Source organism: Centropristis striata, chromosome 12, assembly GCF_030273125.1.
Source record: "Centropristis striata isolate RG_2023a ecotype Rhode Island chromosome 12, C.striata_1.0, whole genome shotgun sequence".
NCBI lineage: Eukaryota > Metazoa > Chordata > Actinopteri > Perciformes > Serranidae > Centropristis > Centropristis striata.
Window position 1 is genome coordinate 17,561,907 of NC_081528.1, and position 26,951 is coordinate 17,588,857.

Consider the following 26,951-nt stretch of genomic DNA (forward strand, 5'->3'; position numbering starts at 1 on the left):
GGCGCCTCGCCATAAAACATCAGATCCTTATAATTTTCCCATTCTTTGTCCAATCTTGTCCAAACTTCTCATGCTTCATCAGAGTCCAGCCCTTAACACTTCTAAATAACAATATTTCATAAAGCCCCGCCCCTTATCATTTAGCCACGCCCCCTTTCATAAAATTACCACGTTGCATACTTTAACGAACTCCTCCGACAGATTTCATCCGATTTACTCCAAACTTGGTCAGTACCATCACAAGGGCTTTGGGATCAAAAGTTGTATAAATCTTTACCGCCTGTCACACAATGTTGGCGTGGCATGGCGGCAAAATATGGCGTCTCGCCATAACACACCAGACAGTATAACTTGCCCGTACATTGTCCCATCTGTCCCAATTTTCTCACAGGTGATGAGGGTCCAGCCCTGAACACACCCACATGTAAATATTGACACACAGTCATAGCGCCCCCCGATGGCAACAGGAAGTAACAACTTTAACGCCCAGCCCCAGCAGTAGGTTTCACGTGGAGATACGAAATTTGGTACACACGTGCTTCATGTGGAGACGCACCAAAAAGCCTCTTGGACCCATACCACAAACCCAACAGGAAGTCCGCCATCTTGGATTGACTATCGCACTTGTCATCGTTTTTAGCCATTTCCAGGTCGCATACTTTAACGAACTCCTCCTACAGATTTTATCCAATTGACTTCAAACTTGGTCAGTACCATCACAAGGCCTTTGGGATCAAAAGTTGTATAAATCTTTACCGAGGGTCACACTATGTGGGCGTGGCATGGCGGCAAAATATGGCGTCTCGCCATCTAACACCAGACTGAATAACTTGACCATACATTGTCCAATCTGTCCCAAATTTAACACACGTGATTAGGGTCCAGCCCGGGACACACCCACGGGTCAATTGTCACAAACAGTCATAGCGGCCCCTGCTGGCTACAGCAAGTAACATGTTTTACACCTACTTTGAGCTGAGTAGTAGGAGACACACGATTTGGTACGCATAGGAACTGGGCCCACAGCGCCGCGCCTGACGTGTCCTCCCCCGACGGCTCCTCACCCGACGGCTCCACTCTGCGAGGGCCCGTTCAGTACTGCTTGCAGTCCTAGTTTATTATTAGGGCCCGAGCAGGCAACGACCTGCGAGGTCCCTATTGTATTTCGAATGATTATTTATTATTATTATTATTAGGGCCCGAGCAGGCAACGACCTGCGAGGTCCCTATTGTATTTCGAATGATTATTTATTATTATTAGGGCCCGAGCAGGCAACGACCTGCGAGGTCCCTATTGTATTTCGAATGATTATTTATTAGGGCCCGAGCAGGCAACGACCTGCGAGGTCCCTATTGTATTTCGAATGATTATTTATTAGGGCCCGAGCAGGCAACGACCTGCGAGGTCCCTATTGTATTTCGAATGATTATTTATTTTTATTATTTTTATTATTCTTTGTCCCAAATGATCGCATATTTCACTGCCTGAACATACCCCAAAACTCATGAAACTTTAAATATAAATCACACATGGTGAAAAATTTTATAATCTATTGTCATCCTGAATTTCCACCACTAGGTGGCGCTATAATAAAGGAAAGCGCGTTTAGGCAAATAACTCCCACATACTTTATCGCACATTCAAAAAACTTATATCCACGCGTTCACTGAGTCGTGCTGAATCTCGTGATATAAGCCACGCCCATTTTCGCCTATCGTTTTTTTTCGCAAATTCGCGAAATGTCGCAAACCTACTTTTTCGAACTCCTCCTAGGTAATTTCATCGTTCTGCACCAAACTTTGCACACAGCATCTATGGACCCTCATAACAAAAAGTTATTAAAATAATTTTGATTACCCAAAGAATACTCAAGTTATTAAATAACAACTTCCTGCAGGTGGCGCTATTTTCAACACAAAACACAAAGTGTTGCATATCTCCACATTGGTGTGTCTGAATGACATGAAACTCATGTTACTACTTCCTCATGAGCTCCTGAGGCTCGCTGCAAAATTTTGGCCGATGACCACTAGGTGGCGCTCTTTAAATTGAAGTAATTTATATCTCTACATCGGTTGGTCGGATTAACACCAAACTTGGTATACTTATTGTCAATGCCCTCTTGAGGATAACTCTTTAAGGTTTTATTGATCGGCCCCTAGGTGGCGCTCTGGCGGCAGTTTAATTTAAAAAATGCCACTGTGCCCAGACCATAACACTTAAGGCAATGAAATTCATAGGGGTGGTGTAGACTGGCCCCTGTAACGCACAAACCCTGACGGCAGCATGCCCCGACACGCTTGTACTGCGAGGGCCCGTTCAGTACTGCGCGCAGTCCTAGTTATTATTATTTTTATTCTTTGTCCAAAATGATCGCATATTTCACTGCCTGAACATACCCCAAAACTCATGAAACTTTAAATATAACTCACAACTGGCGAAAAATTTTATAATCTATTGTCATCCTGAATTTTCACCACTAGGTGGCGCTATAATAATGGAAAGTGCGTTTTGGCTAATAACTCCCACATACTTCATCGCACATTCAAAAAACTTATATCCACGCGTTCACTGAGTTGTGCTGAATCTCGTGATATAAGCCACGCCCATTTTCGCCTGGAGTTTTTTTTCGCAAATTCGCGAAATGTCGCAAACCCACTTTTTCGAACTCCTCCTAGGCAATTTCATCGTTTTGCACCAAACTTTGCACACAGCATCTATGGACCCTCATGACAAAAAGTTATTAAAAGAATTTTGATTACCCAAAGAATGTTCAAGTTATTAAATAACAACTTCCTGCAGGTGGCGCTATTTTCAACACAAAACACGAAATGTTGCATATCTCCTCATTGGTGTGTCTGGATGACATGAAACTCAGGTTACTACTTCCCCATGAGGCCCTGAGGCTCGCTGCAAAATTTTGGGCGATGACCACTAGGTGGCGCTCTTTAAATGGAAGTATTTTATATCTCCAAATCCGTTGGTTGGATTAACACCAAACTTGGTATACTTATTGTCAATGCCCTCGTGAGGATAACCCTTGTTATTAGGGCCCGAGCAGGCAACGACCTGCGAGGTCCCTATTGTATTTCGAATGATTATTTATTTTTATTTTTTTTATTATTATTATTCTCGTACCCAAATGATTGCATTTTTCACTGCCTGAACATACCCCAAAACTCATGAAACTTTGAATATAAGTCACACATGGTGAAAAATTTTATAATCTATTGTCATCCTGAATTTCCACCACTAGGTGGCGCTATAATAAAGGAAAGTGCGTTTAGGCTAATAACTTCCACATACTTTATCACACATTCAAAAAACTTATATCCACGCGTTCACTGAGTTGTGCTGAATCTCGTGATATAGGCCACTCCCATTTTCGCCTACCGTTTTTTTTCGCAAATTCGCCAAATGTCGCAAACCTACTTTTTCGAACTCCTCCTAGGCAATTTCATCGTTTTGCACCAAACTTTGCACACAGCATCTATGGACCCTCATGACAAAAAGTTATTAAAAGAATTTTGATTACTCAAAGAATACTCAAGTTATTAAATAACAACTTCCTGCAGGTGGCGCTATTTTCAACACAAAACACAAAGTGTTGCATATCTCCACATTGGTGTGTCTGAATGACATGAAACTCAGGTAACTACTTCCCCATGAGCCCCTGAGGCTCGCTGCAAAATTTTGGGCGATGACCACTAGGTGGCGCTCTTTAAATTGAAGTAATTTATATCTCCAAATCGGTTGGTCAGATTAACACCAAACTTGGTATACTTATTGTCAATGCCCTCCTGAGGATAACCCTTGAAGATTTTATTGATTGGCCCCTAGGTGGCGCTCTGGCGGCAGTTTAATTTAATAAGTGCCACTGTGCCCAGACCATAGGAATTAAGGCAATGAAATTCATAGGGGTGGTATAGACTGGTCCCTGTAACGCACAAACCCCGACGGCAGCATGCCCCGACACGCGTGTACTGCGAGGGCCCGTTTAGTACTGCGCGCAGTCCTAGTTTTTATTATTCTTCTTCCCAAATGATCGCATATTTCACTGCCTGAACATACCCCAAAACTCATGAAACTTTAAATATAAATCACACATGGTGAAAAATTTTATAATCTATTGTCATCCTGAATTTCCACCACTAGGTGGCGCTATAATAAAGGAAAGTGCGTTTTGGCTAATAACTCCCACATACTTTATCGCACATTCAAAAAACTTATATCCACGCGTTCACTGAGTAGTGCTGAATCTCGTGATATAAGCCACGGCCATTTTCGCCTAGAGTTTTTTTTCGCAAATTCGCGAAATGTCGCAAACCTACTTTTTCAAACTCCTCCTAGGCAATTTCATCGTTTTGCACCAAACGTTGCACACAGCATCTATGGACCCTCATGACAAAAAGTTATTAAAAGAATTTTGATTACCCAAAGAATACTCAAGTTATTAAATAACAACTTCCTGCAGGTGGCGCTATTATCAACACAAGTGTTGCATATCTCCACATTGGTGTGTCTGAATGACATGAAACTCAGGTTACTACTTCCCCATGAACCCCTGAGGCTCGCTGCAAAATCTTGGCCGATAACCACTAGGTGGCGCTCTTTAAATTGAAGTATTTTATATCTCTACATCGGTTGGTCGGATTAACACCAAACTTGGTATACTTATTGTCAATGCCCTCCTGAGGATAACCCTTGAAGGTTTTATTGATCGGCCCCTAGGTGGCGCTCTGGCGGCAGTTTATTTTCATAAGTGCCACTGTGCCCAGACCATAAGACTTAAGGCAATGAAATTCATATGGGGTGGTATAGACTGGCCCCTGTAACGCACAAACCCCGACGGAAGCATGCCCCGACACGCGTGTACTGCGAGGGCCCGTTCAGTACTGCGCGCAGTCCTAGTTATTATTATTTTTTTTATTCTTCTTCCCAAATGATCGCATATTTCACTGCCTGAACATACCCCAAAACTCATGAAACTTTAAATATAAATCACACATGGTGAAAAATTTTATAATCTATTGTCATCCTGAATTTCCACCACTAGGTGGCGCTATAATAAAGGAAAGTGCGTTTTGGCTAATAACTCCCACATACTTTATCGCACATTCAAAAAACTTATATCCACGCGTTCACTGAGTTGTGCTGAATCTCGTGATATAAGCCACGCCCATTTTCGCCTAGAGTTTTTTTTCGCAAATTCGCAAAATGTCGCAAACCTACTTTTTCGAACTCCTCCTCGGCAATTTCATCGTTTTGCACCAAACTTTGCACACAGCATCTATAGACCCTCATGACAAAAAGTTATTAAAAGAATTTTGATAACCCAAAGAATACTCAAGTTATTAAATAACAACTTCCTGCAGGTGGCGCTATTATCAACACAAGTGTTGCATATCTCCACATTGGTGTGTCTGAATGACATGAAACTCAGGTTCCTACTTCCCCATGAGCCACTGAGGCTCTCTGCAAAATTTTGGACTATTACCACTAGGTGGCGCTCTTTAAATTGAAGTATTTTATATCTCCACATTGGTTGGTCGGATTAACACCAAATTTGGTAAACTTATTGTCTATGCCCTCCTGAGGATAACCCTTGAAGATTTTATTGATCGGCCCCTAGATGGCGCTCTGGCGGCAGTTTAATTTAATAAGTGCCAATGTGCCCAGACCATAAGACTTAAGGCAATGAAATTCATAGGGGTGGTATAGACTGGCCCCTGTAATTATTATTTTTAGGGCCCGAGCAGGCAACGACCTGCGAGGTCCCTATTGTATTTCGAATGTTTATTAGGGCCCGAGCAGGCAACGACCTGCGAGGTCCCTATTGTATTTCGAATGATTATTTATTATTTTTTTTTTTTTTATTATTATTCTTCTTCCCAAATGATTGCATATTTCACTGCCTGAACATACCCCAAAACTCATGAAACTTTAAATATAAGTCACACATGGTGAAAAATTTTATAATCTATTGTCATCCTGAATTTCCACCACTAGGTGGCGCTATAATAAAGGAAAGTGCGTTTAGGCTAATAACTTCCACATACTTTATCGCACATTCAAAAAACTTATATCCACGCGTTCACTGAGTTGTGCTGAATCTCGTGATATAGGCCACTCCCATTTTCGCCTACCGTTTTTTTTCGCAAATTCGCGAAATGTCGCAAACCTACTTTTTCGAACTCCTCCTAGGCAATTTCATCATTTTGCACCAAACTTTGCACACAGCATCTATGGACCCTCATGACAAAAAGTTATTAAAAGAATTTTGATTACCCAAAGAATACTCAAGTTATTTAATAACAACTTCCTGCAGGTGGCGCTATTTTCAACACAAAACACAAAGTGTTGCATATCTCCACATTGGTGTGTCTGAATGACATGAAACTCAGGTTACTACTTCCCCATGAGCCCTTGAGGCCCGCTGCAAAATTTTGTGCGATAAACACTAGGTGGCGCTCTTTAAATTGAAGTATTTTATATCTCCACATCGGTTGGTCGGATTAACACCAAACTTGATATACTTATTGTCAATGCCCTCCTGAGGATAACCCTTGAAGATTTTATTGATCGGCCCCTAGGTGGCGCTCTGGCGGCACTTTAATTTAATAAGTGCCACTGTGCCCAGACCATAAGACTTAAGGCAATGAAATTCATAGGGGTGGTATAGACTGGCCCCTGTAACGCACAAACCCTGACGGCAGCATGCCCCGACACGCGTGGACTGCGAGGGCCCGTTCAGTACTGCGCGCAGTCCTAGTTCTTTTTATTATTATTATTATTTTTATTTTTCTCGTACCCAAATGATCGCATATTTCACTGCCTGAACATACCCCAAAAGTCATGAAACTTTAAATATAAGTCACACCTGGTGAAAAATTTTATAATCTATTGTCATCCTGAATTTCCACCACTAGGTGGCGCTATAATAAAGGAAAGCGCGTTTAGGCTAATAACTCCCACATACTTTATGGCACATTCAAAAAACTTATATCCACGCGTTCACTGAGTCGTGCTGAATCTCGTGATATAGGCCACTCCCATTTTCGCCTAGACTTTTTTTTCGCAAATTCGCGAAATGTCGCAAACCTACTTTTTCGAACTCCTCCTAGGCAATTTCATCGTTCTGCACCAAACTTTGCACACAGCATCTATGGACCCTCATGACAAAAAGTTATTAAAAGAATTTTGATTACTCAAATAATACTCAAGTTATTAAATAACAACTTCCTGCAGGTGGCGCTATTATCAACACAAAACACAAAGTGTTGCATATCTCCACATTGGTGTGTCTGAATGACATGAAACTCAGGTTACTACTTCCCCATGAGCCCCTGAGGCTTGCTGCAAAATTTTGGCCGATGACCACTAGGTGGCGCTCTTTAAATTGAAGTATTTTATATCTCCAAATCGGTTGGTCGGATTAACACCAAACTTGGTATACTTATTGTCAATGCCCTCCTGAGGATAACCCCTGAAGGTTTTATTGATCAGCCCCTAGGTGGCGCTCTGGCAGCAGTTTAATTTAATAAGTGCCACTGTGCCCAGACCATAAGACTTAAGGCAATGAAATTCATAAGGGTGGTATAGACTGGCCCCTGTAACGCACAAACCCTAACGGCAGCATGCCCCGACATGCGTGTACTGCGAGGGCCCGTTCAGTACTGCGCGCAGTCCTAGTTTTTTTTATTCTTCTTCCCAAATGATCGCATTTTTCACTGCCTGAACATACTCCAAAACTCATGAAACTTTAAATATAAGTCACACATGGTGAAAAATTTTATAATCTGTTGTCATCCTGAATTTCCACCACTAGGTGGCGCTATAATAAAGGAAAACGCATTTAGGCTAATAACTCCCACATACTTTATCGCACATTCAAAAATCTTATATCCACGCGTTCACTGAGTTGTGCTGAATCTCGTGATATAGGCCACTCCCATTTCCGCCTACCGTTTTTTTTCGCAAATTCGCGAAATGTCGCAAACCTACTTTTTCGAACTCCTCCTAGGCAATTTCATCGTTTTGCACCAAACTTTGCACACAGCATCTATGGACCCTCATGACAAAAAGTTATTAAAAGAATTTTGATTACCCAAAGAATACTCAAGTTATTAAATAACAACTTCCTGCAGGTGGCGCTATTTTCAACACAAAACACAAAGTGTTGCATATCTCCACATTGGTGAGTCTGAATGACATGATTCTCAGGTTACTACTTCCCCATGAGTCCCTGAGGCTCGCTGAAAAATTTTGGGCGATGACCACTAGGTGGCGCTCTTTAAAATGAAGTATTATATATCTCTAAATCGGTTGGTCGGATTAACACCAAAGTTGGTATACTTATTGTCAATGCCCACTTGAGAATAACCCTTGAAGGTTTCATTGATCGGCCCCTAGGTGGCGCTCTAGCGGCATTTTAATTTAATAAGTGCCACTGTGCCCAGACCATAAGACTTAAGGCAATGAAATTCATAGGGGTGGTATAGACTGGCCCCTGTAACGCACAAACCCTGACAGCAGCATGCCCCGACACGCGTGTCCTGCGAGGGCCCGTTCAGTACTGCGCGCAGTCCTAGTTTTTATTATTCTCGTGACAAAATGATCGCATTTTTCACTGCCTGAACATACCCCAAAACTCATGAAACTTTAAATATAAGTCATGCCTGGCGAAAAATTTTAGAATCTATTGTCATCCTGAATTTTCACCACTAGGTGGCGCTATAATAAAGGAAAGTGCGTTTTGGCTAATAACTCCCACATACTTTATCGCACATTCAAAAAACTTATATCCACGCGTTCACTGAGTTGTGCTGAATCTCGTGATATAAGCCACGCCCATTTTCGCCTGGAGTTTTTTTTCGCAAATTCGCGAAATGTCGCAAACCCACTTTTTCGAACTCCTCCTAGGCAATTTCATCGTTTTGCACCAAACTTTGCACACAGCATCTATGGACCCTTATGACAAAAAGTTATTAAAAGAATTTTGATTACCCAAATAATACTCAAGTTATTAAATAACAACTTCCTGCAGGTGGCGCTCTTTTCAACACAAAACACAAAGTGTTGCATATCTCCACATTGGTGTGTCTGAATGACATGAAACTCAGGTTACTACTTCCCCATGAGCCCCTGAGGCTCGCTGCAAAATTTTGGCCGATTACCACTAGGTGGCGCTCTTTAAATTGAAGTAATTTATATCTCTACATCGGTTGGTCGGATTAACACCAAACTTGGTAGACTTATTGTCAATGCCCTCCTGAGGATAACCCTTGAAGATTTTATTGATCGGCCCCTAGGTGGCGCTCTGGCGGCAGTTTATTTTAATAAGTGCCACTGTGCCCAGACCATAAGACTTAAGGCAATGAAATTAATAGGGGTGGTATAGACTGGCCCCTGTAACGCACAAACCCCGACGGAAGCATGCCCCGACACGCGTGTACTGCGAGGGCCCGTTCAGTACTGCGCGCAGTCCTAGTTTATTATTATTTTTATTCTTTGTCCAAAATGATCGCATATTTCACTGCCTGAACATACCCCAAAACTCATGAAACTTTAAATATAACTCACAACTGGCGAAAAATTTTATAATCTATTGTCATCCTGAATTTTCACCACTAGGTGGCGCTATAATAATGGAAAGTGCGTTTTGGCTAATAACTCCCACATACTTCATCGCACATTCAAAAAACTTATATCCACGCGTTCACTGAGTTGTGCTGAATCTCGTGATATAAGCCACGCCCATTTTCGCCTGGAGTTTTTTTTTGCAAATTCGCGAAATGTTGCAAACCTACTTTTTCGAACTCCTCCTAGGCAATTTCATCGTTTTGCACCAACCTTTGCACACAGCATCTATGGACCCTCATGACAAAAAGTTATTAAAAGAATTTTGATTACCCAAAGAATACTCAAGTTATTAAATAACAACTTCCTGCAGGTGGCGCTATTTTCAACACAAAACACGAAATGTTGCATATCTCCTCATTGGTGTGTCTGAATGACATGAAACTCAGGTTACTACTTCCCCATGAGGCCCTGAGGCTTGCTGCAAAATTTTGGACGATTACCACTAGGTGGCGCTCTTTAAATTGAAGTATTTTATATCTCCAAATCGGTTGGTTGGATTAACACCAAACTTGGTATACTTATTGTCAATACCCTCCTGAGGATAACCCTTAAAGATTTCATTGATCGGCCCCTAGGTGGCGCTCTGGCGGCAGTTTAATTTAATAAGTGTCACTGTGCCCAGACCATAAGACTTAAGGCAATGAAATTCATAGGGGTGGTGTAGACTGGCCCCTGTAACGCACACACCCCAACGGCAGCATGCCCCGACACGCGTGTACTGCGAGGGCCCGTTCAGTACTGCGCGCAGTCCTAGTTTATTTTAGTTATTATTTGCTTATCTTTTAACTCAATACTTGACTTCCAGCAGTTCCCTATAACACTCCAGGAATAGTAGTCCTGAGGAATAATGGTTTGTAGGTGTGGCTAGTGCGAAGGGAGGAATGTTTATGTTTATGTTGGATCACTATCAAAAATGTACATTGTTTGAACATGTATGCATATGTGATGGGATACAAATTGTAAAGTTCAATACAAGTATCTACAAATACCTGAAGTCTAACATCACGAGTACCGCATGAAGGATATGTAGTTTCTTTAAAGTGGCAGTTGTCTTGAATTGCTAGGAAAGTTTTCATCTTGTGTCTCCTTTAAAAATTGATGGATGTGTTTTGTCAGAGGAGGGCTGCACCGTGGGTCTACCACTGGGTGTGGAGTATGAGAGGAAGAAACAGAGGCTGCAGCATGAGCTCCGCATGGACTACAGACGCTACATGGCTCAGGTGACTGTCACACACTGACCTGTTTCCTCATGTGTTTGGTTGTAACAGACAAACTTTAAGGTCAATTCAGGCCTTTTTCTCGATCTGTCAATATTTTTTCGTAGTTCTACATTGTGCTAAATTGCACTTCAACTGAAGTCAGCATTTTTAGCCTGGATAGCTTGCTTACAGTGCTGGTCACATTTCAAGGATCCCTCCGAATGAGGTCAGGAAATGCAAAAGCCTTGTATCAGTATATCAGGACACAGTGGACGTATCCTTTGCAGCTCTCAGTTTCCCATGATCCATGTAGTGTTCAGGTAACCGCATCAGTGTTTACAGTCTGGAAATATCACATGACTAAGTTGTGTTTACCAGGCATTTGACTTTAAGTGGGCATCTACTGCATAATGTAATTAATACGAAAACCTGACATTTACTCCACTATTTTTTATGGATATATTGTTAATCACTGTAAACATGTGCATCAATTCTACTGATATGACTCAGGTGGGTACAATTGAGGATCCAGTACTTGGGATTTGGGCACAGCGATTAGCTCTTCAGATTTCAGCTTTAGTTTGGTCTGTAGGTCGACACTCCTTTTTTTTGTTCAGCCTGTCTTGTAAGAAGACTAAAAGTCACAATATTGCATTCATGCTAGTAACATTTTATGTTGCAGAAAAAACACTTTGACCATGCAGAGCCTGGACCACTAATTCACCTTAATAATAGGAGAGCAATTAAGACAATTAAAGAAAATGATTAAACAGTATTTTACTGAACTGTGAAAGTCTATGGAAGACAAGACCAACTATAATAAATGAGTGACACAGAAACTTATTCATTTAGATAAAGATTTCTTTCTATAAAATATACAAAGTACAGTACATAATGGGTTGTAACAATACATTGATTCAATGACCCATTATCATCAATGCAAATTGAAAATATTGATACATATTATAATTTTAAGGTACACATTTATTTTTACATACCCACGTAGTAAAGCTTTGGATAAAAGCGCTATATTCATTCTTGATAATAATAGAATTTTAGATAGATTTAGATAGAAGAGCTCAGTAATGAAATTGTCAAATCATATTTGAGTTGCTTTTTGTGAGTTGATGTAAATATATGAGTAATTGTGTTTAATAAGCATGTGATATCGTCTTATATCATTTACAGGCTCCTGAATTGAATCGAATCAAATCAAATTTAAATTGTACTGAGGCAGACTTTGTGATATCAGTCATCTTATAATTCTCTCAAGAATGAATGGAATGTTATTGTTCATGTCAGTGAGGAGCTACTTCTGCAGTTTCCATTTGGTACATGGTAAAATAGTGGAGTATCACAACCTATATTTGACAAAATAGAAATTCCAATTTGATGAAAAGAATGTATACACATGTTGAATTAGCTTTTATGTGATGTAAAATGTTGAGCTTTGAATATAAATCCACACTGAAATGCAGCACAGCTTTCACGTTTAATCAATATGTTAAAGTATTTTTGTCACAGTTGCAAATAAAAATGTGGCTACTTTTTACAGAGGACATTTTGACATTTGATTATTTACAGGTGTAAATAATCAAATGATTGAAATCCATTTAGCAGCCCCTGTTCCTGGTGTCATGCATGTTGACTCATTGTCCCTCTTACTGGAAAACTGTTTGTTATTAACACTTTTGCTTTTATGACAAGTCAAATTTGCTTCTGTGAAAAGGGCCTATATTATTAGTATTATACTACTTGTATATTTACATTCAAGTGGTGGTTGCGTAAGATTATTTCTGACTTGTGGTCCAAATATTTTCAATAACTCCGTAATATCACCAAATATCACCAGGAGCTCTGTAACCTTGAAAAGTCAAAAATAATTTAAAAAAAGAGAGATGTAATTCTTTCCATAATTCACAACATTTTATCTTATCTTGTCTTATTTTTATCCAACAAAATATTCGTTGTGTGTGTTGGTATTTAGCGTTTCAAAAAATAATATTTTTTTACTGCAGTCATGCTCCTGTATTAACAACAATCAAACACATTTATTTTGAAGAATCTGACGAGTTATAATCATGAGCAAGCTGATTTAATAATAATAATAATAATAAGAAGGAATAAGCTAATTTATTTAATCTGATTAAATCTCAATTTGAGGATTTTGTTCAAGGATGTTTTTAATGATGACAGAAAATATGATGGCAGACATTCAAAGCTTTATTTGAAAACCTCAACAGAAGCTTTTAAATGTACAAAAATGACATTCAAAACAGCCCTTATCCACATTCATATATTGAAATACTGTATAACCATTTTTTCTTACATTTTTAGCCTTACTTAAGATGTACTGTCTTTGAACAGTTTTCAATTGAATGTGTTACAAAGGACGGCAAGGAAGTTTTGCACCTTGTTTTATTTACACTTCAGATAATGTCCCAACTTTTTTGTAACCAATGTGGTTTTTTCTTAAATAACATTCAATTTCAAATCAGCTCAGATGAACACATTTGGAACTTCACATGTAGTGTTAGGTTGGGGTACTTGAGTTCATCTAACCAGTGGTGGAAGAAATATTCAGATCTCTTAAGTAAAAGTACTAATACCACACTGTGAAATTACACCACTATAAGTAAAGTCCTGCATTCAAAACTGAAGTAAAAGTACAAAAGTATCAGAATCAAAATCTACTTAAAGTACTCATTATACAGAATGGACCCACTCAGATTGTTTTATATATTCTAAATATATTATTAGATTATTATTATTATTGTTGATGCATTTATGTAAGCAGCATTTTAATTTTCTCAAGGATTAATTGTATGTACTTAACATACCGTACTGTAAATGGGGTTTAATTTAAACAAATGTCAAATCACTTTAAATTGATCATGTTTATTTTAAATCTGAACCTGAAAAGTAACCAAAGCTGTCAGCTAAATATAGTGGAGTAAAAAGTACAATATTTTCCTCTAAAATGTAGTGGAGTAGAAGTATAAAGATACATAAAATGGAAATACTGAAGTAAAGTACAAGTGCCTCAAAATTGAACTTAAGTACAGTACTTGAGTAAATCTTTGCTATTTTTCCATCGCTACATCGAACATACCTGTGGGAGAACTGTAGTTAAGATTGCACTCATGCAGGCATTTATGCTCGAAATGATCAACAAGGTCCTGATGACATCTAATCAAATGACCTTTTACTATCTTGTTTCCTGTAGCAACGCCTGCTTGAAAATCAGGAGGGGGATCTTCCCAGACAGCGAGCCCCCTCACGGAGGGATGCAGCTACCCTAACAGAGGACAGTCGGGGGTTAAACAGGGCTTTGCGACTGGCTAATGTTAAGACCCCCAGCCCTGATCAGGACCAGGAACGGTCTTCAGTCCTTCTCAGGCATTGTGACCGGCTGGGGAAACCTGTGGACGAGGACTCGGAGGAGCTGGAGCTGATGGACGGAAGGAAGTACAGACTTATCGGGGCAGAGGCCAGTTATGAGAAGAGACGATCCAATAAGACTGATTACAGGTAGGTTTATTTAGTAATGTAGGATAAAAGGCTGTTCTAAACTAAACTAAAAACGAAGGGGGGCAGAGCGTTCGGTCAGGGCCCCGAGGCTGTGGAACGACCTGCCTGTGGCTGAGTCAGTGATCTCTTTTAAAGGAACACTCCACCGTTTTTTCATATTAAAACATGTTATTCGGTCAAGTAAGACGAGTTGATACAGACCTCTTGCGTCTCTTGGGAGCACTTCGACTCGGCGCAGTAATATCATCACTCCTGAGGGGAGAACATTTTTCAGGAGTGATGATATTACTGCGCCGAGTCGAAGTGCTCCCAAGTGCTATTCCGCCATACATTATAGTTATCCTTTTTATCCGCTTAGAAAAGCGCCACGTTTTATTTTGTGTCGCCATACTTGGTCGTTTAACTACTCGTGTAGCTGTATTTAAATAGGGAAAACGTGGAGGAGTTTGGTCGCTTCTAACTGTCCATCTGTTTGGATCCTAATGAATGAAAGGGGCTAAGCTAAGTGCTAGCCAAGTGGCGCCGCACGCCAGGGCGATTGAGTGCACGCATTGAGACGCAAGAGGTCTGTATCAACTCGTCTTACTTGACCGAATGACATGTTTTAATATGAAAAAACGGTGGAGTGTTCCTTTAAGTCTCTTCTTTAAACATACTTTTATTGGAGAGCCTTTCCTGATTTTACCTGCATTTTAACTTCCCTTGAAATATCTTTTAATTGCACAGAATTATGTTATTTCTAACATTGCTTTTATCCGTTGTTTTTTGTCTGTTTTTAACTTGTCTTTGTAACATGTGTTTTGGAAAGTGCTCTATAAATAAAGATTATTATTGTTGTTATTATTATTGTAAAGGTTGTTGACCTTGTTAACCATATTCTGTCAATGTGTTTTTCTCTCTTTTCTTAGGGAGAGGAGGGAGAATCTAGTCGGCTGGGGATCAAAAGCGCTGAGCACAAATGAGGATGCTCAGTTTGCCACTGGCCTTATAATAGGTTAAAGGACTTTTTTTTTTTAACTGCACAATTTGTTTGAGAAATCAGTGGTCCAGCATTTGATTTTTTATTTACTCACAGTCATGGTATCAAGCCATTGTCGATGGTTTTCCTGATAAAGATTTTGGTTATTATCAGGAAAACCATGAAAAATGTCTAGATATCATCTCTCATATTAAACTCTTATGAGCTATTTTTGTAATCATTATATTTGTCCAAACAAATGTACCTTTAGTTGTACCAGGCATTAAAATGAAGAAGAAACTGAAGAAAACAATCAATTAAATCAAAATAGCTTTATTTTTCCCCAAGGGGAAATTCAGTTAGTCTGGTAGAATCTCTGTTAGAATGAGACAGCCTGATGGCTGTAGGAGCAAAGGATCTTTTGAATTTCTCCAAAAGATTTTGTGATTTTGTGTCCTCCAGTGTGTCCAACCTGGCTCCAACTACAGAACCAGCTTTTTTGACCAGTCTGTCCAACCGCCTTGCGTCTCAGTGTCTGATGCAGCCTCCCCAGTAGACTGCAGCAAAAAACAACACACTTGCCACCACAGACTGATAAAACACCTGCAGCATCTTACTACAGATGTCCATAGATCTGAGCTTCCTTAAGAAAAAGAGGTGTCATTTTGTAGAGAGCGTCACTGTTTAGGGACCAGTCCAACTTATTATCCAGGTATACACCTACATACTTAGAACTTGGCACCACCTCCATGTCCACCCCACAGGTATTCACTGGCTGAAGAGGGGGCTTGAGTCTGCGGAAATCTCTGATCATTTCCTTAGTCTTTGAGGTGTTCAGTAGGAGATAGTTCTTGTGACTCCAGTCACTGAAGGCTTTTATCAGATCCTTAAATTCAGATTCCTGTCCATTCCTGATACATGCCATGATAGCAGTGTCGTCCGAGTACTTCTGGATGTGGCAGATATGTATTTGAAGTCCGTTGTGCACAGTTTGAACAGGAATGGAGCCAGAACAGTCCCTTGTGAAGCCCCTGTGCTGCTCATTAATTGTCCCAGAAACACAGTTCCCCAACCTGACATACTGTGGTCTTCCTGTCAGGTAATCTGTGATCCAGGAGATAAAGGAAAGATCCACTCCCATCTCTGCGAGCTTGTTTTTGAGTATGTTGGGTTAGATGGTGTTGAATGCGCTTGAAAAATCAAAGAACATGATTCTCACATAAGCACCAGTTTCCTCCAGGTGAGCAAGGGCACGGTGAAGCATGTAGAGGACAGCATTGTTCACTCCCATGTGTTGTTTTTATGCAAACTGCAGGGGGTCAAGTTTGTCTTTGACTTCAGCTCTCAGTAGGCGTAGAATCAGCCTCTCCAAGGTCTTCATGATGTGAGAAGTGAGGGCTACTGGTCTGTAGTCATTAAATTCAGCTAGACATTTTATTTTTGGTATCAGCACAACACAGGAATCTTCCACAGTGCCGGCACTCGCCACAACTTTAGACTGAGGTTGAAGATCTTGTGGAGAGATTGACACAGTTGGGCAGCACTGTCTTTGAGTAGCCTTGGACACACCATCTTGGCCAGCAGCCTTCCCAGAGCAAAGTCTTCCCAGTTCCAACCTCACCCCCATCTCTTTGACAGACAAGAGTGGAGGCTCAGGTGTAAGAGGGGGGTTGGATGCTGCTTTGGAGATGTACGCATGATGAAGAGGAGGAGGAGCATCATTGGCATAGGGTGAGGCCGCTTTATTGAATCTGTTGAAGAACTGGTTGAGTTCATCAGCTCTTTCTACATCACCCGCTACTGGCTGTCTTTTCTTGTTGTTGTAGCCAGAGATGGTGTTGATTCCTCTCCACATTTCATGGATGTTGCTGTTCTGTAGATTTCTCTCCAATTTGTTCTTGTATTCCACCTTTGCCATCTTTAGTCTCTTCTTCAACTTATATTGTTCTTGTTTGAGCCATGCTTTGTCACCATCCCTAAAAGCTGCCTTCTTATTGAGGATTGCCTTTGAATCACTAGTAATCCAAGGTTTGTTGTTGTGGAAACAGTGTACAGTCCTTCTAGGTATGACTGTGTCTCTACAGAAAATGATGTAATCAGTAAAGCAGTCAACCTGTGTGTCAATGTCCATACTGTTCTCCTCTGTTTCCAGCAACACATTCCAGTCTGTACATTCAAACTGTCCTTTAGAGCCTCAGTTGCCTCTGGTGTCCATTTCCTGACTGTGAGTTTAGTTGCAGGCTGCCTCCACACACAGGGTTTGTAACAAGTCTCCAGAAGAACTAAGTTGTTATCTGATCTTCCTATTGGGGGCAAGACAGTAGCTCTGTAAGCTTCTTTGACATTAGCATACAGCAGATCAAGGGTTTTTATTTTCTCTGGTGGGACAATTAACGAACTGTGTAAATCCAGTCAGGTGAGAGGTGAGGGAAACATGATTGAAGTCTCCTGATATTATCAAGAATGCTTCTGGGTGTTTAGTCTGTATCCTAGCAACAAGGTGGTGTAGAACTTCACATGCAACTTAAGCAGTTGCCTTGGGAGGAATGTACACAAGTATTGTTAAGATATGACTGAACTATCTTGGTACATATGTTGGGAATGGCAGGAGCAAGTTTGATATTGGCAAATATTAAATATTAAAATTAATATTTAATAATAATATTTAACAGTAATAATTATTAATGTTAATTAAATTATTAATAATCAGTTATTAATATCGGGGCACCACCCTGTGAACAGGGACCAATAACCAAACTGTGAAAAATAGTCTCATAAAGTGGTGTTCACTATAAATAAATATCAATATTCTAAAATATTAATAATTATGATAGGAACATTGAAGGGTGAAATTCAAACACTGACCTTCACAACCAGCTGTTATTACAACACTTATACAAACAATCACAAACAAATGCTCTTTAAATCCAAAACAAGTTTATTTCACTTAAGCAAAATTGATTAAACCAATAAACTTAAATCAAATCAAAATTTATATCCTAAACTAAGAATCACATCTATTAAAAATGGTTACAAAAACCAGGCTTCAAGCACTCAGATTATGTGTGTGTGTGTATGTGTGTGTGTATGTGAGAGAGAGAGAGAGAGAGAGAGAGAGAGAGAGAGAGAGAGCGAAGGAGGAGGAGGAGCCAGATGGCGAGAGCCAAAATGGCGGACGTATTCCTGAGAATGACGTCACAGCCGGCGACAGGCTCGGGAGGTCTCAAGGGAGAGAGAAGGGGAGGAGACAGTAACCAGAGCCAAAATGGCGGCTAGGCTCAAGCAGTCTCAGAGAGGGGTGTGCTACACGCTTTGGCCGCACGGCGTCGCGGTACTGAACCACCTTGACGCACGTGATGCGGACTTTAAGCGTCTGCACGTATCCACTTTTACAACGGCGTGCAACAGTGGGTGTAAATGTAAATGTGTGTGTACGAGCGTTAGTAAGAGAAGGAGAGAGAGAGAGGGAGAGAGAGAGAATGAATGGACGTAGGGGTGAATGAGAAACTCACCGTCACAGAACACAGTAATCGCCTTTTATCACGTGGAACACGGCGAGTGAGCGTGCTACCGACAGCCACCTCACAGATTGTTTCACTTGATAAAATGCGAGTTATTGTCTCTGCGAGCGGTGATTTAACAACACGCCAGTGACCACCACCGTAGTACACAGATCAATATTCTGTGCGATTGCACAGACACAGTCACAACAGTACAGGTATACAGGTATAAACACACACAAGGTAATTAGGACTCGGAGGTCCGTTAACTTATACCAACAGCACAAATGGTCTATTAATTAAAATAAACCTATACTCTGCCCAGACAAAGAGAGCCTCTTACTTGAATCGCGCTTGTAGCGATTTGAAGTGGAGATTGTCGGCAGGTCCGTTATGCGCGCGTCCGCGGGGATAACGGCGCTGTTTCAGTTATGGAAACTGAGAAAAACAGCTGGAGACGTCGGGAGAAGGGAAAGTAAATCAAAACACTTCCTTCGTGAAGCAACGGCGATCGTTGTCTTCCTTCTGCAGGTAGCAGTAACTTATTCCCACAAGTTACTTGGATCCAACTGTGTTTAATAACACAGTAATAGCTATGGAGTTTATAGTAACAGACTTGGCTCGTCCTGCGAGTTAAGAAACTGTTATCTATTAAAGGAAAGAAAAAAAGTCGGCGGCCGTGGATCTTCTGTACACAACCGGGGTCGTATTGAAGAGACCGAATTCGGTGCCGCTGTTGCTTTTAAAGCCACAGTGCCATCACCGGATCTCCCTGGTCTCAACCAATGGGGCCTGAGCTGGAGCTCCCGTGTGCTCAGGTGACTGCCTGATATCATCAAGGGCCCGCATGATTTCATCACGGGGGTTCCGGCCCTCATGATTTCATCACGGGGGTTCCGGCCCTCATGGTCTTCCTTTGTTACAAAGGGGCAGGGGTCAGGCTTTGTTGTTGGCATGTAGGTCTAAAGTTAGGTTGAAATCTTCCATGTGTGTTTTGTGTGAACCCCAACACATAATATGGTATCATACTTACTGCCAATAATTCAATGTCTGGACAGCACATCTTCTCCTTGACAGTAACATGTGCAGGACTGCACCATCTCTGGTTCACAAATAAAGCCAAGCCCCCACCTTTTTTCTTGCCACTAGCTTTAGCATCTCTGTCTGATCCTATGAGAGTGAAGCCAGGTAGATCCACATTGGAGTCTGAGATGTTTTGATTCAACCACGTTTCCGTTAAACACAAGAGACTACACTCACAGTGTACTTTCTGAGTTTTCACCAGTATCTCCAGTTCATCAGTCTTGTTGGGCAGAGAGTTGACATTCCCCATGATGACTGATGGCAGGAAGGGCTTATATCTCCATTTCTGAGCCTTAGCTTTTGCACCAGCACAGCAACCACGAAAACATCTCTTCAACTCAGCTGGAATAAGTTATGGGCTCCACCAGACTTGCTCCGTTTCAATGAGAAAAGCTCCTCTTGAAAAAAGTATCCATCAAAAATATTATAAAAATACATAAAAACATTAGCCTGGCTAACACCAGACTATTCTCAAATGAGGTCTAGTCTGGCAACGAGCAATGGATTTTTCCGTAGAGGAGGTGTGGTTTACGATCCTCCGGAGCCGTTTATTGGGCGCTTAGAATGTCTATCAAAAGCGTCTGTAGGTAGCTCTTAGCCAATCAGATCAGTTATACCAGATGACGTAGTAGAGCAACAGAAATGGATGTTTGTTGTGTGTGTGTCTGTGAGAGAGTGTTGCTTGCTGCTTTGCTTCTCCAGTTCTCGCTTTCTGGAAGATTATTTATTTTCACGCTTTATTCCCCCTCATGTCATTCAGCCACACACATCCACTGATTTTATGGGCAATAAACAAGCTGCTGCGGGTCTCTCGGCGGCACCGATGTCCCCCGGCTCGGAGCCAGATCACCGGCGGTGACCGGTGGTGACCGGTGCGGCGCTAATAGCCCCGCTACCGGTGATCTCGTTACCAGCCGGGGGACAGCGGTGCCGCCGAGAGACCTTTCGCCTTTCAACTTTCGCTCTAAACTATTTAAAACACCGTCTACAGCTAAAGAGAGTTTCGCGTCTGCAGCAGCCATGTTGGATCCGGAAAACTACAAGCTTCCAAATGCCGAGTAGTACGCGTCATCATCTTGCCGTCCCTCCCTGCTCTGTGATTGGATCCCTAAAACAGGGCTAAGAAACGGTCCTGGATTCCAGACCCTTTCGCAGTTCGAAATTAAATTCGAGCGCGCAAGGCAGTCTGGGTATACCAGGCTATAAAAACATAGCATCTTTGAGCAAAGTCAGAGAGCTACCAAATTATGCTGGTCCTCCATGAAGCACATTTCCGGTGGTCTAATAATTTTTTCCATGACTGATAAGAAATACATGCATAATACGTTTGAACATGTGTTATTGGTTGTTAAAGAGTTTCTCAGATTAGTTTTCTGTAATGATGGATTATTGACAGACTTGCACTAAACTACTACAGACCTAATGGCCCTTTCTTAATTATACTGTTCCGTCTTTTCAGGAGCAGCTGAAACAGAAGATGCCGTACAGAGGAGGAAGGAGCGCTACAGACAGGACCTGCAGGAGCAGATAGCTGAACAGCACAGGAACAAGAAGAGGTGTGTGTAGAACCTGATAATGTAATAAATTCCCGTTAATGTAATAACCCCATTAATGTAATAAAAATCTGCACTTGAGTCCAGTGAAAATGTAATAAAACCTGATAATGTAATAACTTCCCAATAATGTAATAAAGTGCATTTCCCAATAATGTAATACACTTTTAACCAATAATGAAATAAAGTATTACATTAATGGGAGGTTATTACATTATCAGGTTAGCCTTCATTTCGCAAGTCCTGATAATGTAATAACTTCCCGATAATGTAATAAAGTGCAGCAGACCACCCATTACTTGAGTTTAAGTGGTGATACTGTGTATCAACTCTAGCTCAAGAGCTCTAGCGCCACCAACAGGTCAAAGTTGAATGTTTATTAACTTTTGACCCGTTCATCCGTTTTTCACAAACGAGGTATCACTGGAACCCTTGGGCCAATCCGAACTCAATGCATCCTCAATGGGGGTTTTCGGCCATATTGGATTTTCCGCCATCTTTGATTTGATCAAAAACCTTTAAAAGGCCTCTCTTATCACACATTTTGTCTTATCTTCTCTAATCTTGGCTCAGATGATCTTCAGACCATGACACACAAATGCACTCAACATCTTCTTGAAATTCAAAGGCACTTGGCTGTGACAGCCAGTCAAACTTGATGGTGAGGTCACCAAACAGGAAGTAAGCCCATTTCTCAGTAACCCTTAAGCATATCTTAACCAAACTTGGTACATATGACATCATGACATCATCATATGACTCATGACATCATCCTGGGGACACCCAAAACATCTGGTGACCTTTGACCTCTAGGGGGCCACATATTCTGTCCAACCTTCATGAAACTTAGCATATGATCTTCAGACCAAGTTGAAGAAATTTGTCAAACAGCTTTTTCAAATTGAAAACCATTTGGCTCTCTGACAGCCATGATAATCTTGAGTGCAGTATCTCCAGAATGCATTGGTGCAAGTGCTTCAAATTTGGTATGAGTGTTTGTAGGGACTTAAAGATTAATTGATTTGATGATGAAGGTCAAAGGTCTCTCCTTATGTGTCCTTGATATGCAGCTAGCTCAGTGAGCTCAGCAACATAGCAACATTTTAGCCAGTATATTGCATCCACTCTAGTTGTTTCTAGTTGTTATTATTATTACTACTATTATTGTCTTTAATCATCTCCAGTAGTATAATACTACTACTAATACGAATAATCAAAAATATAGTATTACATTACAAGTATTGCATTACCTACATCATTTTTCTAACTACATGCTGGTACCAAAGGCTCATCCATAGCTGTCCAGTGTATAAAGTCACAAACAAGGTATCCATGACACACGAATGCATTCAACAGCTTCTTGAAATCTAAAGGTGATTGGCTGTGACAACCAATCAAACTTAATGGCTATGTTGCCAAACAGGAAGTTAGCCTATTTCTCAGCAACCCTTTAACATATCTTAACCAAACTTGCTACATAGAGTCATGACATCATCCCGGGAACACCTAAACAATTTGGTGAACTTTGACATCTAGGGGGCGGTGCAATATCGAAAATGTGTTTTAACTCCTATATCTTCACATAAGTGGATTGCAAACTTATTTTTCAATGTCTGGTGATATTGCCAGACATCTCCAAATAGCTTCCAAACTATTTTGCACATCAGAATTTGGCTGCCATTATGATCTTTGAGCATCCTTGTGTTAAACTTTAACTCTTATTGACATTAAACCGGCTTAGAACCTAGGAAAAAAACCTGGTCTCAACCAGCCTTGGTGCCATCCACTATACATGCCCCTTCATCATTGCTTGCAGCTTTTATACGTTTTTAGAATGGATTATTTTGTATTTCAAACTATATGTAACTACTTGTGCCTAGTGCTTTCAGAACATTTTCACATAATCAACAGCAATATTAGGCTACAAAGCACTGCTCAAACAGTGCAGTAACACTTTACTTTTTACTAAGTACGTAGGTTGAATACATTGTATTAGGGACAACTGTGTTCTGAGCTCGTTAAATATCACTGGCAAATTGCAGTGGACTCCAAATGCAATAATTTTGTATTTCTTCAGTTAATTTCAACACACAACAAAAGCAACCTATCCAGAAAAGCAACCTCATTTTAGAGCCACCATTTTAGAACTTCTTTATGGTTGATGTCTTCATCATGGCTATTTTGAACATGGATTTGAACTTTCTTTCGGCAACTGGTGTATAATCCATAAACCAATAGCAAATAGACAATTTATTATCATTATTGAATGTGAATATTATATGAAATAACTTCACTAACCAAAGCCTCATTTGCAATTGCCCTCCAAATGTATTTTATATAGAATATAAAATACATTTATAATAATGAAAGGGACTTTATACACTGGACAGCTATCGATGAGCTTTTGGTACCAGCATGTAGTTAGAAAAATGATGTAGGTAATGCAATACTTGTAATGTAATACTATATTTTTGGTTATTCGTATTAGTAGTAGTATTATACTACTGGAGATGATTAAAGACAATAATAGTAGTAATAATAATAACAACTAGGCCTGCAAGCAGGACTCAACGGGACCGAGCAGAGTGGAGCCGTCGGGGGAGGGCGCGTCGGGGGAGGCCACGTCAGGCGCGGCGATGTGGGCTCAGTCCCTATGTGTCCGAAATTGTGTGTCTCCTACTCCTCTGCTCGGACTAGGTGTAAAACATAATACTTGCTGTAGCCAGCAGGGGGCGCTATGACTGTGTGTCATTATTGACACCTGGGTGTGTCCCAGCCTGGACCCTTATCACGTGTGTGAAATTTGGGACAGATTGGACAATGTATGGTCAAGTTATGCAGTCTCGTGTGTTATGGCGAGACGCCATATTTTGCCGCCATGCCACGCCCACATAGTGTGACCGTCTGTAAAAATGTATACAACTCTTGATCCCAAAGGCCTTGTGATGGTACTGACCAAGTTTAAAGTCAATTGGGTGAAATCTGTAGGAGGAGTTTGTTAAAATATGCGACCTGGAAATGGCCAAAAACGATGACAAGTGCGATATTCAAAGCAAGATGGCGGACTTCCTGTTGGGTTTGAGGTATGAGTCCAAGAGGCTTTTTGGTGCGTCTCCACATGAAGCACGTGTGTACCAAATGTCGTGTCTCTACGTGAAACCTACTGCAAGGGCTAAGTATAAAACATGTTACATACTGTTGCCAGCAGGGGGCGCTATGACTGTGTGTCAATATTGACACGTGGGTGTGTTCCGGGCTGGACCCTAATCATGTGTGTGAAATTTGGGACAGATTGGACAATGTATGGTCAAGTTATACAGTCTCGTGTGTTATGGCGAGACGGCATATTTTGCCGCCATGCCACGCCCACATAGTGTGACCGTCGGTAAAGATTTATACAACTTTTGATCCCAAAGGCCTTGTCATAGGATTGACCAAGTTTGAAGTTGATCGGGTAAAATCTGTAGGAGGAGTTTGTTAAAGTATGCAAGGTGGTCATTTTATAAAAGGGGGCGTGGATTAAGCATAAGGGGCGGGGCTTTATGAAATATTGTTATTTAGAAGTGTTAAGGGCTGGACTCTGATGAAGCATGAGAAGTTTGGACCAGATGGGACAAAGAATGGGAAAGTTACGATCTCGTGTTTTATGGCGAGACGCCATATTTTGCCGCCATGCCACGCCCACATAGTGTGACTGTTGGTAAAGATTTATACAACTTTTCATCCCAAAGGCCTTGTGATGCTACTGACCAAGTTTGAAGTAAATCGGGTGAAATCTGTAGGAGGAGTTCGTTAAAGTATGCGACCTGGAAATGGCCAAAAACAGCAGGAAACGCCATATTCGAGTCCAAATGGCCAACTTCCTGTACGTTTTCGGGTATGGGTTCTTGAGACTTTTTGGTGCGTCTGGCCATGATACATGTATGTACCAAATTTCGTGTCTCTACGACATTCCTGTGCGAAGGGCTGAATTTTCTTGACTTTCAAGGGGGCGCTGTTGAGTCATTTTGCCACGCCCATTCCCGGGACCACTAGAATACGTAAATTTCAGTGAAGATTAACGTACATTCCAAAATTGGCAAGTTTTTGAATATGATAAAGCCCCCAACAAGGCGATTACTTTTTGGGATAAATAAGAATAACTAGGACTGCGCGCAGTACTGAACGGGCCCTCGCAGAGTGGAGCCGTCGGGGGAGGCGCTGTCAGGGGAGGGCACATTGGACGCGGCGCTGTTGGCTCAGTTCCTATGCGTACCAAATTGCGTGTCTCCTACCACTGTGCTTGTTGTAGGTGTAAAACATGTTACTTCCTGTAGCCAGCAGGGGGCGCTATGACTGTGTGTGACTATTGACCCGTGGGTGTGTCCCGGGCTGGACCCTAATCACGTGTGTTAAATTTGGGACAGATTGGACAATGTATGGTCAAGTTATTCAGTCTGGTGTTAGATGGCGAGATGCCATATTTTGCCGCCATGCCACGCCCACATAGTGTGACCGTCGGGTAAGATTTATACAACTTTTGATTCCAAAGGCCTTGTGATGGTACTGACCAAGTTTGAAGTCAATTGGATAAAATCTGTAGGAGGAGTTTGTTAAAGTATGCAACGTAGTCATTTTATAAAAGGGGGCGTGGATAAAGCATAAGGGGCGGGGCTTTATGAAATATTGTTATTTAGAAATGTTAAGGGCTGGACTCTGATGAAGCATGAGAAGTTTGGACCAGATCAGACAAAGAATGAAGAAGTTATAACGATCTCGTGTTTTATGGCGAGACGCCATATTTTGGCGCTATGCCACGCCCACATAGTGTGACCGTCGGTAAAGCTTTATACAACTTTTGATCCCAAAGGCCTTGTGATGATGCTGACCAAGTTTGAAGTCAATTGGATAAAATCTGTAGGAGGAGTTCGTTAAATTATGCGGCGTGGAAATGGGGAAACTTCCATATTCGTTCCAAGATGGCCGACTTCCTGTACGTTTTAGGATATGGCTTCCACTGACTTTTTGGTGCGTCTTGCCATGATACACGTATGTACCAAATATCGCGTGTCTACGACAAACCAGTGTGAGGATATGAAATTTAGGGGGCGCTAGTGAGTCATTTTGCCACGCCCATTCTCGCAAATACTAGAATACGTAAATTTCACGGGAGATCGAGTTATATTCCAAAAATGGTGAGTTTTGGGATATGTTAAAGGCCCCAAAAAGGCGATTCATTTGGACTAAAAATAATAATAACTAGGACTGCGCGCAGTACTGAACGGGCCCTCGCAAAGTGGAGCCGTCGGGGGAGGCGCCGTCAGGGGAGGGCACGTCGGACGCGGCGCTGTTGGCTCAGTCCCTATGCGTACCAAATTGCATGTCTCCTACCACTGTGCTTGTGGTAGGTGTAAAACATGTTACTTCCTGTAGCCAGCAGGGGGCGCTATCACTGTGTGTCAATATTGACATGTGGGTGTGTCCAGGGCTGGCCTCTCATCATGT

At 41.3% G+C, this 26,951-nt stretch overlaps 1 protein-coding gene across 1 annotated transcript in view; it reads left to right on the plus strand.

Annotated features, from left to right (window-relative positions):
• The window catches only part of LOC131981649 (centrosome and spindle pole associated protein 1-like), a 105,432-nt gene that overhangs the window by 20,306 nt on the left and 58,175 nt on the right, over positions 1 to 26,951 (plus strand). Inside the window, exons 4-7 of the mRNA XM_059346037.1 lie at positions 10,760 to 10,863; positions 14,069 to 14,373; positions 15,282 to 15,367; positions 21,374 to 21,470. Coding sequence (XP_059202020.1) covers positions 10,760 to 10,863; positions 14,069 to 14,373; positions 15,282 to 15,367; positions 21,374 to 21,470 — 592 coding nt within the window. The remainder of the gene's footprint in view (positions 1 to 10,759; positions 10,864 to 14,068; positions 14,374 to 15,281; positions 15,368 to 21,373; positions 21,471 to 26,951) is intronic.